The sequence below is a fragment of the Podarcis vaucheri genome (genome assembly GCF_965113315.1).
Source record: "Podarcis vaucheri genome assembly, chromosome: 8".
Taxonomy (NCBI): Eukaryota; Metazoa; Chordata; class Lepidosauria; order Squamata; family Lacertidae; genus Podarcis; species Podarcis vaucheri.
In genome coordinates, this window is record NC_138766.1 from 14790296 (window position 1) to 14807089 (window position 16794).

At 49.5% G+C, this 16794-nt stretch overlaps 2 protein-coding genes across 5 annotated transcripts in view; one reads left to right on the forward strand and one right to left on the reverse strand.

Annotated features, from left to right (window-relative positions):
* OTULINL (OTU deubiquitinase with linear linkage specificity like) overlaps positions 1-16794 on the reverse strand; it is a 28492-nt gene that overhangs the window by 5001 nt on the left and 6697 nt on the right. Inside the window, exons 1-5 of one of the 3 annotated variants that reach the window (XM_082234636.1) lie at positions 16228-16378; positions 5759-5912; positions 4053-4084; positions 3857-3948; positions 418-567 (exon numbers count right to left, since the gene is read on the reverse strand). In XM_082234636.1, coding sequence (XP_082090762.1) covers positions 418-567; positions 3857-3948; positions 4053-4084; positions 5759-5865 — 381 coding nt within the window. In that variant the 5' untranslated portion in view covers positions 5866-5912; positions 16228-16378. Of the gene's footprint in view, positions 1-417; positions 568-3856; positions 3949-4052; positions 4085-5758; positions 5913-16162; positions 16379-16794 lie in introns of those variants that run through there. The other 2 variants (XM_082234638.1, XM_082234637.1) reach the window with 2 other exon arrangements.
* Positions 568-16794, forward strand: part of LOC309538817 (uncharacterized protein) — a 62346-nt gene continuing 46119 nt past the window's right edge. For both annotated transcript variants that reach the window (XM_082234725.1, XM_082234724.1), the window contains exons 1-2: positions 568-705; positions 4072-4129. In XM_082234725.1, coding sequence (XP_082090851.1) covers positions 607-705; positions 4072-4129 — 157 coding nt within the window. In that variant the 5' untranslated portion in view covers positions 568-606. The remainder of the gene's footprint in view (positions 706-4071; positions 4130-16794) is intronic.

The following is a 16794-nucleotide window of genomic DNA, read 5'->3' on the forward strand; positions in this document are numbered from 1 at the left end:
ATCTGACTGGGTTTCCCCAGCCACTATGGGCAGCTCTCAACAGAATATTATAAACACAATAAAACACCATACATTAAAAACTTCCCTTAACAGGGCTGCCTTCAAATGTCTTCTAAAAGTCAGATAGTTGTTTATTTCCTGGACATTTGATGGGATGGCGTTCCACAGGGCGGGTGCCACTACCGAGTTCTCTGTAACCTCACTTCTCACAGTGAGGGAACTGCCAGAAGGCCCTCGGAGTTAGACCTTAGCATCCAGGCTGAATGACGGGGGTGGAGACGCTCCTTCAGGTATACTTGAGCTGAGGCCGTTTAGGGCTTAGAAGGTCAGCACCAACACTTTGAATTGTGCTTGGAAATGTACTAATATACTAGAAAATCATTCACTTTGCATATAATCATTTGTTTCAGGACGTACCTTTAGGACATCTGTTGTCTTTGTCCACGATGGAAGAGGAATACCTTGGCTGAAAATCTGGAACAACACAGCTCTCAGCACACAGTAGTTATCTCCCCTGACCTGCCGTACATATTTCACATGGTGTCTCCAAAACAACTCTTCATAGGCCTTAAAAGAAAAAGAGAGAAAATACCAAATTAACAAGGAATGGTATTTCCTGAATTTTGGATGGGGACAAATGATTGGCTGGAGCAGTTGATCGAGGACCATTCTAAAGGAGAACATCACAAGCAGCTCTACCACGAGGTAAGGTCAGGGGCTAAATTTTGGGTATCAGCAAGAGCAGCCGAATGGGTGGCAGTCAGAGCTGACCACTGGAATGCAACCCACGGGGAGAAATTCCTCCAATTCAATTCTCAATTAAGCAAATGGGAGCTGCGCAGCAGCACAGTTGTTATCTCACACAAGACCACCAGAGAGCTTCCCAATGGATTGTGCACCATGTTAATTAGTGGGGGTGAGGGGGAAAACACACCTTATCAAATTTTCTAATACCTGAATGGCCAAGATTCCAGACACTGAGAACGTTTCATTTTCCTTCTCCTGTGTTCTGTCTCCTTCACTGCAATGCGATATATGGGAACTAACCATTAGACAGCCGTGTTCACCTCGGGGATACCAATTATTCAGGGACTGAACAAAGTACAGTGGTCCCTTGGTTCTCAAACTTAATCTGTTCTGGAAGTCTGTTCCAAAACCAAAGCGTTCCAAAACCAAGGTGTGCTTTCCCATAGAAAGTAATGCAAAACGGATTAATCTGTTCCAGACTTTTTTTTAAAAAAAAAACCTAAAATAGCAATTTAATATGAATTTTACTATCTAATGAGACCATTGATCCATAAAATGAAAGCAATAATCAATGTACTGCACTATAAAATAAATAAGACAGTATTGTAGAAGATAAAAAAATTATTATTTTTCCTTACTTGCACTGATGATAGTCATTGTTTGGATGGGGGGCTTTTATCCATTTCCGCAGTCACACAATCAAATCGATCAGTAGCTGAACTGGGTTCCACACAGTCTCAAAAACAAATTAACCGAAAAAGTTTCCAAAACAAAAATGCAAAATAAATAGTAAAAACAAAAGTGCCAAACTTAATCTGTTCCGGAAGTCTGTTTGACTTCTGAAAAGTTTGAAAACCAAGGCGCAGTTTCTGATTGGTGCAGGCGCCCCAAAAACAATAGCCGACAGCCGCACTGGATGTTCAGCTTCCCCAAAACATTCGAAAACCGGAACACTTACTTCTGGGTTTTCGGTGTTTGAGAACCAAGGTACCACGGTAGCATCTTGAAGAAGCCTACCGTATTTTTCACCCTACAGGACACACTTTTTCCCCTCCAAAAATGAAGGGGAAATCTGGGTGCGCCGTATGGGGCGAATGCAGGCTTTTGCTGAAGCTTGGAGAGCGAGAGGGGTCGGTGCGCACCGACCCCTCTCGCCCTCCAGGCTTCAGGAAGACATCCGCAGCCTAGGCAGCCCTGTGGGAGGTCCCGCAGGGATGTCTAGGCTGCGGATAGCAGCCTGCCGCCTGGCGCGAGGGGCACCCTGAAGCAGAGTGACCCCCGCGCCGGGCAGACATCCGCAGTGTGGGGAGCCTTGCAGGAGTTCCCCGCAGGGCTCCCCATGCTGCGGATAGCAGCCTGCCGCCCGGCGCGATAAGCGCCCTGAAGCAGCGCGCCCCTCCTGCCAGGCAGACATCGGCCAGCCCCACAAGCTCGGGGGACAGCAGGGAGGCGCAGCGCCGCCATCCCGCTGTTCCTCGACCTGGTTCGGTTTCCCCGACCTGCTTTTGGGGGGGGGGAATAAAGGAAATTTCCCCCCCTTTATTTCCCCCCAAAAAAACTAGGTGCGTCCTATGGGACGGAGCGTCCTATGGGACGAAAAATACGGTAATTTTAATATATCCTAGCCTTGGGCAACAAACTTCTTTATGTGCTACAGGTGAAGCAGGCAGGCAGCAAGCAAGGCAAGGCAATAAACCAGTAGAAAGCTAGCTAGTAACAACAACAGCAAAAATCACATGTTTTGGAAGCTTTTAAAGTTGGAGTTCTGCTTTATTTATTATAAACCTATGTACTACTAGATGAAGCATCCCTTTTTTTTGAGGTGGAGACCTTGTCATGGATAGTACATTATGATCTATTTTGCGTCTTTGCTCCCCTTTGAAAATGGCTGTAAGGAATGAAGTGGAATTACGTTGCGAAGGGATGTGCTCAATGTTATTGCTTAATCTATGCATTAAAGGGAGACACTGTAGTGCAGCTTGCATCTTTCATGCAGTCTTTGAAAGTCTGTTGATGTGGGAGAGGGCTGAGCTGGATTTTGAACTTTGGTTTCGTAGGAGAACAAGCTGCAACAAGTTGTATGTTTGCACAGTCTTTGCTCCCCTCTCCTCCTCTGCATCTGAGGGGGGAGGACTGAAAGCATCACCTTTTGACCAAATCCCAGTTTCTAGTTATGTGGGAACCTGTGATTTAGTCTACCTGGTTCATTAACAAATCTGAAACCAGTATGACCCTGGTTCCTTTGAACTAAGCACGGTTTCTCAAATGTGGAGGTAACAGAACGCCATCTTTTATTCAAAAGTGGAAGGTTTCGATCTCCTCCTCCAAGCAAGGGGTGCAGGCATGAGTCAACTTGTTCTTTTAAAACTAAGCCATTTATTACAATTGCATCGAACCACACTCACTGTGTCCTGAATTTGCATGCCAACTTTGTGATATTTCAAATTTCAAGGCAGATACTGCATTGCAGTATATTACCCCAAGGATGGCCTCCCCACATATGAACTGATCCAGACCCAGCGATCATAATCTGAGGCCCTTCTTCGTGTGCCTCCTCCATGAGAAGTCTGTAGGGTGGCAACACGAGACTGGGCCTTTTCTATGGTGGCTCCCCTCTTGTGGAATGCGCTCCCCAGGGAGGCTCACCTGGTGTCTTCATTACATATCTTAAGGCACCAGGTGAAAACATTTCCTCTTTTCCCAGAGCTTTGGCTAATTAAACAACCTGTGGCCTTTTAAACTGGGGGGGGGGCATTGCTTCATTTCTTATTAAGTTACATATATTTGTGTCTTTACACTGTAAATTGCCTTTTGATCCTCGAATGAAAGGCCGGTATATACGGAAAACTTAATAAACAGATGATAATTTCCTCCCTGCTTTGAAAATGGCACAGGGGTCGGTCATGCTGAAATTGTAATTTGCAACAGGGAATTGTGTTCTGTATGCAGGTGCCCAAACTCATCTTGATATCTCGGGCATTTAGCAGAGATTCTGTGTTAAAAATATACAAAACCGAAGGCCAAACAAGCAAGCTGAACTTTGCTCAGCCGTCCATGCAGTGTGTCCATTTCCGTATTAGTAGCTCACCCCTCTCATTCTTAGTCTTACCTTTCTCATGTGTTTGGCCTGCTCTGTTTCTTCTTTCCATTCTTTTGCACAGTAGCCAAGCAAATCAGCTTCAGCCGAAACACCTTGGTTATCTAAGTATAAGCGCAGGTATCAGTTAGTAAAATGAATCTGTTTAAGATTATATGAATTCCCCCCCCCCAAAAAAAGAACATTAACACAGTACTGCATATATTACTTGTGAATTTTCTCTGCAGGTATCTGCTCCACCTGAAAGCCAAACAGCAAGAACAGTAATCAGAAAGTCTGCATCAAGTAAGCAATGTTTAATAATAATAATAATAATAATAATAATAATAATAATTTATACTGTTGGAAGCTGGTGAGCAGGAGGTTTGTAAATGACCGAAGGAAGCACTTCATTGTGTAACACAAAAACAAATATAGTTCGCTACCACAAGATATGGTAAATGGCCACTAGCTTAGATGGCCCTTCAGAAAGGATTAGGAAAAATTAAAGCGCTATATAGAAGTATTTGCCCTGATGGCAAAATGGAGTCTCCATGTGGAATTTCCTGCTACTGCTATTCAGGCTGCCCAATGCTTTCTATTTCAAATGTCCAGGCTGTGAGGACCATTGTTTATATACCCAAAATGGCAGCACCGTCTCACTAGAGGTTGGGGTGGGGGGAATTTTGATATTTGCAGAAGTACTGTACTTTTCCACGTATAAGACTAGGTTTTTTTCTTTAAAAATTACGCTAAAAGGTGGAGGTCGTCTTATACGTGGGTAATGCATAGGGTAGACGTTTGATTGGTTGCTGTTGTGGCTGTCAGCGGCTATTGGGCGTGTTATTGGTTGATGCGTCAATGGCTAGTGTTGATTTGCTGACGCTGTGGCAATTGGGCAGGCGATTGACAGCTTCTTCCAGCGAGGGGACAGACGAGAGGCAGATTTTGCGCCGCATGCGGGTGAGCATAAAAAAATTCAACAACTCTGTGCCCTCTCCCCCCAATTTCTTAAATTTTAGTCCTCCGAAACAGGGGGCGTCTTATACATGGGGGGGGGTCTAATACACAGAAAACTACGGTATTTAAAAAATGGAGGGAAAGCTGAGAGGGAAATCAAATGGAGCCGAGTAGCTGGACTGCTGAACAGCATCAATCCACACTACAATGTTGGTCCGTCTTGTACCTCTGAATACCAAACCTTGGAAGCTGGCAGAGATACCTGGTTCCCTGCTCTTAGACTAGAAGGACTCATGATCTGTTTTAGCAAGGCTGTTACTTGGTTCTAATGCTGGGCTGGAAAAACCTACTTATGCAGCCCTCTGCGTCATCTGAATCTCTGGACACTGCACACCCAACTTCTAGCTTTCCAGACTGCTCCAATTGGTAATTGTCTCCTCTTTCTGTGTGTATTTATATGTGCATGTAGGGGGCAGCTGCATTGCATGGGGTTGTCTAGATCAGGGATGTCCAACTTCCAAGAGACTGCGATCTACTCCCACTAAGAAAACAACAGGCAGCGATCTACCCATTGTATTGACCAAAGTTGTTGAGCTTATTTTGGGGGGAAGGAGCTGGGTTGTGGTTTTTTTTGCAGGGGTGTGTGTGTAATCAATAAGGATCATGCGATTGACCACAATCAACCAGGGACGCCCCGCGATCGACCGGTAGATTGCGATCAACCTGTTGGACATCCCTGGTCTAAATAATACTCGGGTCCCATCCCACTCTACAATTCCATGGTTCTATGCATGTGCACACATGAGAGAAAAGGGATGGGGTAGGATGACACAGAGGAAAACTATGCAATCCTGCAAACTCTGCCCACCATAATATCTGGCTGCACTGACCATTGACTGTGCTTTCCCTCCCACCCATTGACTTTAACCATGGGCCAGTGGCACTTCAGAGGAATAAGTACTCCATAAAACCTACCATTTTAGCAAATGAGCAATATATGTATAGAGTTGCCTGCAACACCACAGAGCAGTGGCAAGAAGAGTCATGGTTAATTCAAACTGTCCCTTTACAGCTTGCAACATGTAGGGGTGATTGACAGCTCTGATCTAAGAGGGTACATCATTCTATCCTAAAAACAGAAAAAAAGAATTATTATTAACCTTCATTGTTTTTATATATTGCCAAAGTAATTCTTCTTAAATGTTAGGTTTATTAATTTCTCAGCACTACAGTGGTACCTTTTTTTGAGTCTGGGATGTGTTCCAGAGCCCCGGACGCTCAACGAAGCGCCGCTCTGCGCGCACACGCAGAGCAATTTAGCGCTTCTGTGCATGCGTGAGCTGCAAACCCAGAAGTAACCCGTTCCAGTACTTTCGGGTTTGCTGCGGACGTTCACTGAAATGGATGGTCGATGGGGCGGACGTTCGCGGAGGTATTACTGTATTATCAATGTGACGATACAACCGTTTCAGAGTCCCCTACCATAGAACAGCATACCCTCACTTCTTCCTAGGAAGCACACAACAACGGACCCCCCCTGCCCCGTCCCACCATATTAATGACACATTCGTAACTAACGAAACATCAGGCAGTCAGGAAAACAGAAGCAGTATTTACAGATCAGGGACCCTGTTCAGATTTTCCCAGTCCCCCCCCCTTTTTAAAAAAGAAAAATGGTGCAAAGGAAATCTTTGTTTTACTGCTGGCAGTCAATGCCATTTTGTAAACAAAAAGTGGAAAAAAGAAGCCTGTACAGTGGAACCTCGGGTTAAGTACAGTGGTGCCTCGCAAGACGAAAAGAATCCGTTCTGTGATTCTCTTCGTCTAGCGGTTTTTTCGTCTTGCGAAGCAAGCCCATTGACGGATTAGCGGATTAGCGCTATTAGCGGCTTTTAGTGGCTTATCTGCTGATTGGATCAGCTGATAAGCAGTTTAGCGGCTTAGAAAAAGGGGGGGAGGAAAAAAAACCAGCAGGAACTCACAAGACATTATCGTCTTGCGAAGCAAGCCCATAGGAGATTCGTTTTGCGAAGCACCTCCAAAACCGAAAACTCTTTCGTCTAGCGAGTTTTCCGTCTTGCGAGGCATTCGTCTTGCGGGGCACCACTGTACTTAATTCGTTCTGGAGGTCCGTTCTTAACCTGAAACTGTTCTTAACCTGAAGCACCACTTTAGCTAATGCAGTGTTTCCCAACCTTTTTTGGGCAAAGGCACACTTGTTTCATGAAAAAAATCTTGAGGCACACCACCATGCCAGATGGGGAAAGGTCACTTTTTACTTATGTAAAAAAAAATAAAAAAATAGTAACTTCCAACGAATTCTGTAGGTCTTGTTTCTGAATCATTAAAGCTGCATTTGGGAAGGATTCGTAAGGGCGCACAGCAACTCAGTCCCACCAACTCCACAGCAGGGTTCTCAGGTTCAGTGAAGGGCTCCCTCAGGGGGGCACATATATACACCTGGGCTCCCGAAAAGCTACCGCAAGAGCCCTTCAGGAGTTCACATAGCGCAGGCCTGAAGGCTGCAGCTACCCACTTAGCATCCCGCCAGAGGAGGAAACCTCAAGTGGTCGACCTGTTTTTCCCCCCTCCCGCCTCCCTTTTGGAGCGCAGAGTTTTGAAGGCCGGCATCAACTCCGTTTTCCCGGATACTTCCCGCTCGAACCGAGGGCTGGGTGAAGCAAGGGCGGGGCTGCGCGTTTTACCTCCACGGCGCAGGGGCTCTGGCTCGCCTTCAGCCACCGCACGACAGCGCTGGCTGCCACTTCGTCCTGCAGCAACAGCTCCAAAACAGCCGCCATGCCCACCTCTCTCCTCCTCTAGCACTACCGCGCGGGCGAGCCTCCGGGGCAGGCGCACAAGGAGCGTGGGCGCCACCCCTCGACGCCGTCCCAAAAGCCGCCAAAAAGCCCTAAAAAAAGAGCAGAAAAAAAAACACACCACACACGGGGGGCGTGTTCTAATTAGCTTCTAACTCCGGGTTAGAGCGCAGCACGTGGAGGATGGGTGGGAAAAGAGAGAGGAGGCGCACTGATAGAACGCCAGGCACGGGGGCCGCCAGGGAGAGCCAGCGCGCGCCCCACCCCGGACGCTCACGGCCACCGCCGTCCCTCCCTCCCAGGGAAGGCGGGATTAGAGCAAGCGCCCGGGCAGCAAGAAGCGCGCGCGCACGCCGGCCCTGCGTGGCTTCAGAACTCTCAGGCAGCAGCGCCCGCCGCCCGGCAAGGCTTCCCATTGGGAGGCGCGAATGCTTTAGTGGGCGGGGATTGGCGCAAATATAGGCAGGGCGGGCTGAGAGGAGGAGCCGCCGCCGAGGAGCAGCGGCACCAGCAGCGTTTCCTCTCCCCCCTCCCCTCCTGTGTCAACAAGCGGGGCGCCTGCGCCGGGGGTTTGCGCGTCAGGCAGGCAGCCAGGCAGGCAGACGGCGAGAGCCCCGCGCTGGGCGGCCTCTCCTCGCCGCCGCCGCCCCGCCTCTCGCCGCCCGACTCGCCCGCCTCCCTCCCACGGCACACCAGGCAACGTCTGGCGGCACACTAGTGTGCCGCGGAACACCGGTTGGGAAACACTGAGCTAATGGGACCTCCTGCTGCTGCCGTGCCGCCGGAGCATGATTTCTGTTCTCATCCTGAAGCAAAGTTCTTAAACCGAGGTACTATTTCTGGGTTAGCGGAGTTTGTAACCTGAAGCGTATGTAACCTGAAGCATATGTCACCCAAGGTACCACTGTACTTGCAACTGAGAAGTCACGAAACTGAAATAAGTCAACCAGCCAAAAGACACCACAAGGTTGAGAAACGGCTCTCTCTGAAGGTGGTAGACTCTCCTTCCTTGAAGGTTTTAAAGCAGTGGTTGGATGGTCATCTGTTACGGATGCTTTAATGGAGATTCCTGTATTTGCAGGGGGTTGCACTTAGAAGACCTTTGGGTTCCCCTCCAATCCTACAGTTCTGATTCTGTGAACCATTCTGCGATGTAGCAAGCCTAGTGTCGGCCTCATTTTCGAAAAGGACTTCCTTAGCTCTGTTTTTCTCAGATCTCACATTTTAGGTCTCCCCATGTGACCACCATCAGGCATTTCAGCTGAAAGGTCAAATTGGAGACAGTTGCTAGTGTGGAATGTTTAAAGCAGGGGTGTCAAACTCAAATTCATCGGGGGCCGCATCAGCAGTTTGGTCACCCTCAAAGGGCCGGTTGTATCTGTAGGACAATGTGTCCACTCTTTATTATCATAAATTATTGTCACTGCATTCAATTATTAGTGTTTTTTGTAATAATGTAAGTAATAACTAGCTCTGAAAGCAGAAACATAGTCAGAATAATGGCAAGTAGATATTCAAATGTACAATTATTGTACAATTTATTGAAAAATGATTTTTGGTAACAGACAGTAATTGTTTTTAAAAAACATACAAATATTGCCAAACACTGTTTATTACACATATGGCAAACACAAGGCATTAACTTTTTTTAAACTTTTCTGACTAGATGGCTGACATCGTTTTCCTGAGGTCAGTCCATCAATGTCTGGCGTTATGTCTTGTGCTGTAGCAATCCGCAAAACAGCATGGAGGTTATCATCAAGCTTCCCCTGGGGCGCGGGTTTTGCTTTTGTGCTCTCTTTATTTATTTTTTTGCAGCAGCGACCTTGCTCAGCCAGCACCCGTCGCACGTGGGTTTCTTGGAGGGGGGCGCACACAGAGTGACCCGCGCGGCTTTCCGAGCCAACCCTCCTCCAGCCCACCTTAACAAGGGCCTAGGCTTGCTAACTTTGTGGCTAGACCTCGGTGTTTGTACACACTGCAGAAAATGTGCAGGACTTTAAAGGTGCAGCGACCCTCCCGCATCCAGCCTGCCTTTCTGGGAGTAGAGGAGGAGGGGGAGGCGGCGGGCGAGTCACCCGTGCAAGAGGGAAGAGCGAGCGATGGCCCGGGATCAGGCCTTTCCGATCAGGGCCAAAGGTGAACTGAGGGAGGGAGAGAGAAGGATCCCTAGCCTCGTGCGCAGCAGTGGCTCTTACGCGCGCGGACCCCGTGATGGCGCAGCCGGTGTCGTGTGCTTTGCTCCTTCCAAGCGGGCAAAGCGAGGGCGGAGAGCTGGTAAGCAGTCCGCATTTCCCAGAAGCAAGCGCCGCAATGGGTACTGCGAGCCAGACAGGCCTTGACAGCGGAGGCCGGGCTCGATTCGGGGCTTGGCGAGGAGGAGAGGGAGAAACCCGAAAGAGCACCGCGCGGCTGGGTTGGGTTGCAAATCAAGCGCGTGAAAGGGTTGCCTTTTGCAGAGCCGGACAGGCGCGGGAGCGTTCCTGCCTTTGTCATTGATAAAAGGGCTTGCGGGGGAAGGGGGGCGGCCCTTATGGACACCAGGAATTGCTGGCTACACGGGCCACATGACGAGGTCTGGCGGGCCGGATTCGGCCCACGGGCCTTGTGTTTGACACCCGTGGTTTAAAGGCTGCGAGAAGCTCGTTTGGTCGCTTGCCCTGCTTCCCATCACAACCAGGTAACTCAAAATCAGAAAGGAAGCTCATCATCATCTCTAAACTTTTCATTCTAGCCCCTGTGCCCTTCCATTTCCTGAGAAATGACCTCTGGCTTTAAGACAGGCACCCTAAAAAAAATTGAGGGGTTACTTTAAATAACCATGTTTTCCCTCAATAAGTTTACTTCGCTGCTGGCATCAGTGCAGAAGGTCAGTTTGTACCTGATAGAAGAAGAAATACCTACATTTACCTCTGTACTGCTGGATGCAAATGCCTGTCTGGATGCAAATGCCTGGCGGTTCGAATCCCCGCGGCGGGGTGCGCTCCCGCTGCTTGGTCCCAGCGCCTGCCAACCTAGCAGTTCGAAAGCACCCCCGGGTGCAAGTAGATAAATAGGTACCGCTTACCAGCGGGAAGGTAAACGGCGTTCCGTGTGCTGCGCTGGCTCGCCAGATGCAGCTTGTCACGCTGGCCACGTGACCCGGAAGTGTCTCCGGACAGCGCTGGCCCCCGGCCTATAGATGTGAGATGGGCGCACAAACCCCAGAGTCTGTCAAGACTGGCCCGTTCGGGCAGGGGTACCTTTACCTTTACCTTTACCTCTGTACTGCTGGATGCAAATGCCTGTCTTGATTGCTAATGTTCCAAAAAGCAACATCATTGATATAGGTAAAGGTAAAGGTACCCCTGCCCGTATGGGCCAGTCTTGACAGACTCTAGGGTTGTGCGCTCATCTCACTCTAGAGGCCGGGAGCCAGCGCTGTCCGCAGACACTTCCGGGTCACGTGGCCAGTGTGATGAAGCTGCTCTGGTGAGCCAGCGCAGCACACGGAAACACCGTTTACCTTCCCGCTAGTAAGCAGTCCCTATTTATCTACTTGCACCTGGGGGTGCTTTCGAACTGCTAGGTTGGCAGGCGCTGGGACCGAGCAACGGGAGCACACCCGCCGCGGGGATTCGAACCGCCGACCATGCGATCGGCAAGTCCTAGGCGCTGAGGTTTTACCCACAGCGCCACCTGCGTCACTGATACATCATTGATAGCTGTCTGCTTATAAAACAGTTGTCTAAATATAGGGCGACAAAAGCACACCTTGCCAAAAGAAGGCTTAGTTTCTTTATGCAAAGTTTTGCCATTGGTTCATCTAGCTCATTACACGGATGGACCGCAGCTCTCTAGGGTTTCAGACATTTGAATGCAAGGCATGTGCTCTTCCAAAGAGATACGGCATTTCCCTCGCCTCATTAACTTGGCAAAGGCAGAAGTAAATCATTCAAATCAGGGCGTCTTTATTGATGCAGTCCTGGTGCATTAATGGTGGACTCATACTGGACTGTCCACACATCCATTCTGCTTTATTAGTTGTTCTGCAATGCTTCCCCAATGTTACCACTTGATTTCTGTCTGGATGGGGGATGCTCTTTCACTGCAGCGCAGTGAAAGCAGGACAAAACCCAAGCAAAACACCAGAACGTTTGTCGTATGAGAAGTCCCCAGGGATTCAGTAGGGCATGCACTGATTGGAAATGAAGTAGTATGCCCATTCCAAAATTTTTGAAGGCTCAAATAGCAGGATCATGTATAATGACTCCAACATCATCACGAACATAAATCACTATGTGTGTAGAATAGAAAGGATGTCTGGGGAGTCCCTAAATTTCAAACTGTGTGTAACGTGTAAAGGTAAAGGGACCCCTGACCACTAGGTCCAGTCATGGCTGACTCTGGGGTTGCGGTGCTCACCTCGCTTTATTGGCCGAGGGAGCCGGCATACAGCTTCCGGGTCATGTGGCCAGGATGACTAAGCCGCTTCTGGCGAACCAGAGTAGCGCACGGAAACGCCGTTTACCTTCCCATCAGAGTGGTACCTATTTATCTACTTGCACTTTGACGTGCTTTCAAACTGCTAGGTTGGCAGGAGCAGGGACCGAGCAATGGGAGCTCACCCCGTTGCGGGGATTCGAACCGCCGACCTTCTGATCGGCAAGTCCTAGGCTCTGTGGTTTAACCTACAGCGCCACCTGCATCCCTTATGTGTAACGTGTAGAGGTTGATAATTCAGGTTAAAAATATATGCATTGCCTTTTAGGCTTTCAGAAGAGGCCTTATCTTCGAGCTGTGGTGGGGAGCAGGGGCACTAACTTGAAAAATAATATTGGTACATAGTAGATCACAATACATGATGTGCACACGCACCATCTGAATGTCAGTGCCAATCAACCTTGGGGGGGGGTCACAGCTCCCTCAAATATTTTATTGGTGGTGAGTGAAGAGACCATGGCCTCTAGGAGTTGGTTCTTGTAGGGGGGGGACCTGTGGCCCTCCATATGCTGTTGGACTCCAACTCATATCAGCCCCAACTAACACAATAGCCAGGTATTATGGGAGCTGTTGTCCAATCATAATGGGAGTGCCACAGGTTCCCTTTCTCTGTCTTTGAGGGAAATGCACAGGACTGAGGTGCTTTAGGTACACCTGTCAGAAAGGGAGCGGTCTAGAAAGCCTGGACTTTGGATTCTGATATTTCATAGGGAGGAACAGAAACTACAAAAGCCTGCCTATTTTGACTGAGCATTTGCATGCCGCACCCAAGCTCACTTCTTTTCTTTAAAGGCTTCTATAAGGTGCCCACTAAAAGTCTGTTAAAAATCCTGCAGCTGTTTAATATTAGGGGTTCGGTATCCCCACACTTCTTGCCCTTGAGGCTGATTTTCTGCTCCAGCACTCAAACTTGCAATATTCTGTAGCTTTTCTTCAATTGCATGGGCTGATTCTGTGTGGAATGTCCCTGTGCCAGATGCGTCTACAGTGGTACCTCGGGTTAAGAACTTAATTCGTTCTTGAGGTCTGTTCTTAACCTGAAACTGTTCTTAACCTGAAGCACCACTTTAGCTAATGGGGCCTCCTGCTGCCGCTGCACCGCCGGAGCCCGATTTCTGTTCTTATCCTGAAGCAAAGTTCTTAACCCGAGGTAATATTTCTGGGTTAGCGGAGTGTGTAACCTGAAGCGTATGTAACCTGAAGCGTATGTAACCCGAGGTACCACTGTAGCTACATCCTCATTTACAATAAGCCTGCAACATATGCACATTTAACTTGTGTGCATTCAGCTTTACACACTTGATATATATATATTTTTAAAAAAAATTAAAGTGGTGAGGTTCTGTGAAAAATGATGTTGGCAATCCCACCAGCCACTGAACCCAATAGGTTTTGACTATAAACAATATTGGCTTAAGGCACTATCCCTGGAACATAACTCCCACATAAGTTGCGGGCTTATTGTATACAGTGGTACCTCGTGTTAAGTACCATATTTTGCGCCCCATAGGACGCTCCGGCCCATAGGACGCACCTAGTTTCTTGGGGGGGAAATAAAGAAAAAAAAATTATTTCCCCCCAGGTGCGGGGCTGGAAGAACCAGGTCGGGGAACAGAGGGAAGGCACGCTCTGCCTCCCCGCTGTCCCCCGAGCTTGTGGGGCTGGCGATGGGGAGAAGTGCGCTGATCCTGGGACTGCAGGCAGCTCTGCGCGGCCATCGGGAGCGGGGCTTCGCCCCCAGCTCCTGGTGGCCGCGCAGAGCTGCGCTGATCCCAGGACTGCAGGCAGCTCTGCGGCGTCATCTGGAGCGGGGCGGGACTTCGCGCCCTGCTCCCGATGGCCGCGCAGAGCTGCGCTGATCCCAGGACTGCAGGCAGCTCTGTGCGGCCATCGGGAGCGGGGCGGGGCTTCGCCCCCGGCTCCCGGTGGCCGCGCAGAGCTGCGCTGATCCCGGGACTGCAGGCAGCTCTGCGCCGCCATCCGGAGTGGGGCAGGACTTCGCGCCCCGCTCCCGATGGCCACGCAGAGCTGCGCTGATCCCGGGACTGCAGGCAGCTCTGTGCGGCCATCGGGAGCGGGGCGGGGCTTCGCCCCCGGCTCCCGGTGGCCGCGCAGAGCTGCGCTGATTCCGGGACTGCAGGAAGCTCTGTGCAACCCTCGGAGCCGGTCTCCGGAGGGTTGTGCAGAGCTTCCTGAAGCCTGGAGAGTGAGAGGGGTTGGTGCGCACCGACCCTTCTCGCTCTCCAGGCTTCAGCAAAAGCCTGCATTCGCCCCATAGGACGCACACACATTTCCCCTTCATTTTTGGAGGGGAAAAAGTGCGTCCTATAGGGCGAAAAATACGGTACTTAATTCGTTCCGGAGGTCCGTTCTTAACCTGAAACTCTTCTTAACCTGAAGCACCACTTTAGCTAATGGGGCCTCCTGCTGCTGCCATGCCATGCAAATGGGACTTCCCGGTGCTGCTGCGCCGCTGCCGCCCAATTTGTGTTCTCATCCTCAAGCAAAGTTCTTAACCTGAGGTAATATTTCTAAGTTAGCGGAGTCTGTAACCTGAAGCATATGTAACCTGAAGCATATGTAACCCGAGGTACCACTGTACTAATGGCAAACTCAATTATCCAAGTGTGGATCCTCATGTAGTCAAAATCCTGCTAGCCACACACAAGAGGGAAGTTTCAGGCAGGTTTGCGGGAACCTTTAAGGTTTCTAGGCATACTAAAAACTTTGATGGAAAAAGTACCCTAAGAGGGGGACTCCAAACCAAAGCAATGAGGGCTGAGCATGAGTGTGCCACGGAATGGTGGCTGACTGTTGAGAGAGGCATAACATAAAACCAGTGAGGGGCTAGCCTGTTTTTCTGGTTGGTTGGCTCTCTGTCCCACTGCCACAGAAGAGCTCTGAGCAAAACTTGAGTTTTGAGGCTTACTGGTATGGATTCCAAAATGATAATCTAACAATAGTGATGAATTTGAGCAAACAGCTTCCTAATACACAGCTCTTTCTTTCAGGCCAAATCAGATTGTGATGTAGAATATCTGTGAATGAGATCTCCCACGTTTTTTTTTTAAGGACTGAAAACAACTGCATGGGGCAGGACTTGGATTGGGAAATGGGGGGAAGTGTTAACTCTCCCCTCTCAATTAAAACCACCCCCTGAAGCTGCTATTTACTTGTGGGCAGAAATATAACAGGTACCCATTCTGCTGCCAGCCAGTGATCTACACTACCCTGCGAGTGTGCAAAAGAATATAATAAGCAACTGCAACCCACATTAGGATGCCACAAACATTTGCATCCTTGATCACACACAACACAAATAATGTGTGAGGATTATGCTCTAGCCACAATGCCTTTTAGACTGCTTTTCTCTCTCACCCCTGCCTCAAGCCTTAACTTCTACTGTAAAGAGGAGGTGTAGTTCACTGCCGACTTAGAATGATAAGAGTTAGGAAAGACCCTGAGGATTATCTAGTCCAACCCCCTGCAGTGCAGGAATATGCAGCTGTCTAATATGGGCATCGAACCTGCAACCTTGGCATTATCAGCACCAGGCTCTAAACAGCTGAGCCATCCAACTTGTATGAGAAGTAAGGATGTCTCTGGCCTTGAACTTTTCCCTATTTTCCATTTTTGGCACATAACGCCTAGTGCCAAACGCTCTTGAGTCTACAAGCAAATGTTCCCACCCCTCCTCCATGCAATCTGATAAAATAAAAACCTAGCAACGCACCCACCCCCTCCCCCCCCTTGTCCAAAACTCAACCGCGCATCTATACACAAAGGCGACGCGTAAAAAGTCTCTGCCTGGAGAGCTTTTGCGCGTGGGCAAAAAAACCCCAGGCGCTTCCCGAGGTTTCCCAGCGCACAGGTCAGGCAGCAAAAAAAAAAAAGGGGGGGACTTTGCTGGGAGTTGCCGAGGAAGTATGGAATCGGGGCCCTCAACTACATCTGCTTGTGGGGAAAGGAAGCCCAAGAGCTGGGCGCGCCAGACAGAGAAGGGAAGTGCAGAAAGAGAGAAGTAAGCGCTGCCTCCCGCTGTTTGCGTAATTGCGCGCAGCCAGCGCCCCTTCCTCACCCCGGGTCTCGGCCTCGGGGAAGCTCTCGGAGAAGAGCCGCTGACAGCGGACTGGTCTTCCTTACCACCTCCGCAGCTGCTCGGGCCTCTTCTTGCCTGCGGGGCACTCAGAGGGCGGTCGCGGGTGAGTGGAGGCGGCAGAAAGGAAGGGAGAAGGCGCGACAGCAAACTCACTCCGCCCGCTGCTGGCGGACACAAAGGCGACACCGGCCACGCCTCTGGAGGCTGGCGGCCCGGGCAGGAGAGACGCCCCGATGGCCAGAAAAACCCTCGCGGAGCAACAGCCCACTTTCTCTTCTCCCTTTCTCTTCTCCCTTTCTCTTGGTGCTGCTGGAGTCGAAGCGCACTTGGGCATTTTAAAGGCGAGGTTAGAAGTAGATGTAAGGGCAAGGAAGCGAGAAACAAGAGAGGAAAGACTGCCATTGATTCTTGAATTGGTCCTGGCCGTGTTTTGGAAGGAGGGCATGAGAAGGGAGGTATTCCACAATTTTTGTGAAGGCAGAATCGCGCACTGCATCCAAACCATACTGCAACCTCACCAGCCCCGCCTTCCGTTTTTTTTTTTTTAAAAGTTTGTGTTGGGTTTGACAGGCTGTTGGACACAGCATGTTGAAAAGCCTTTAAAAAAAAAT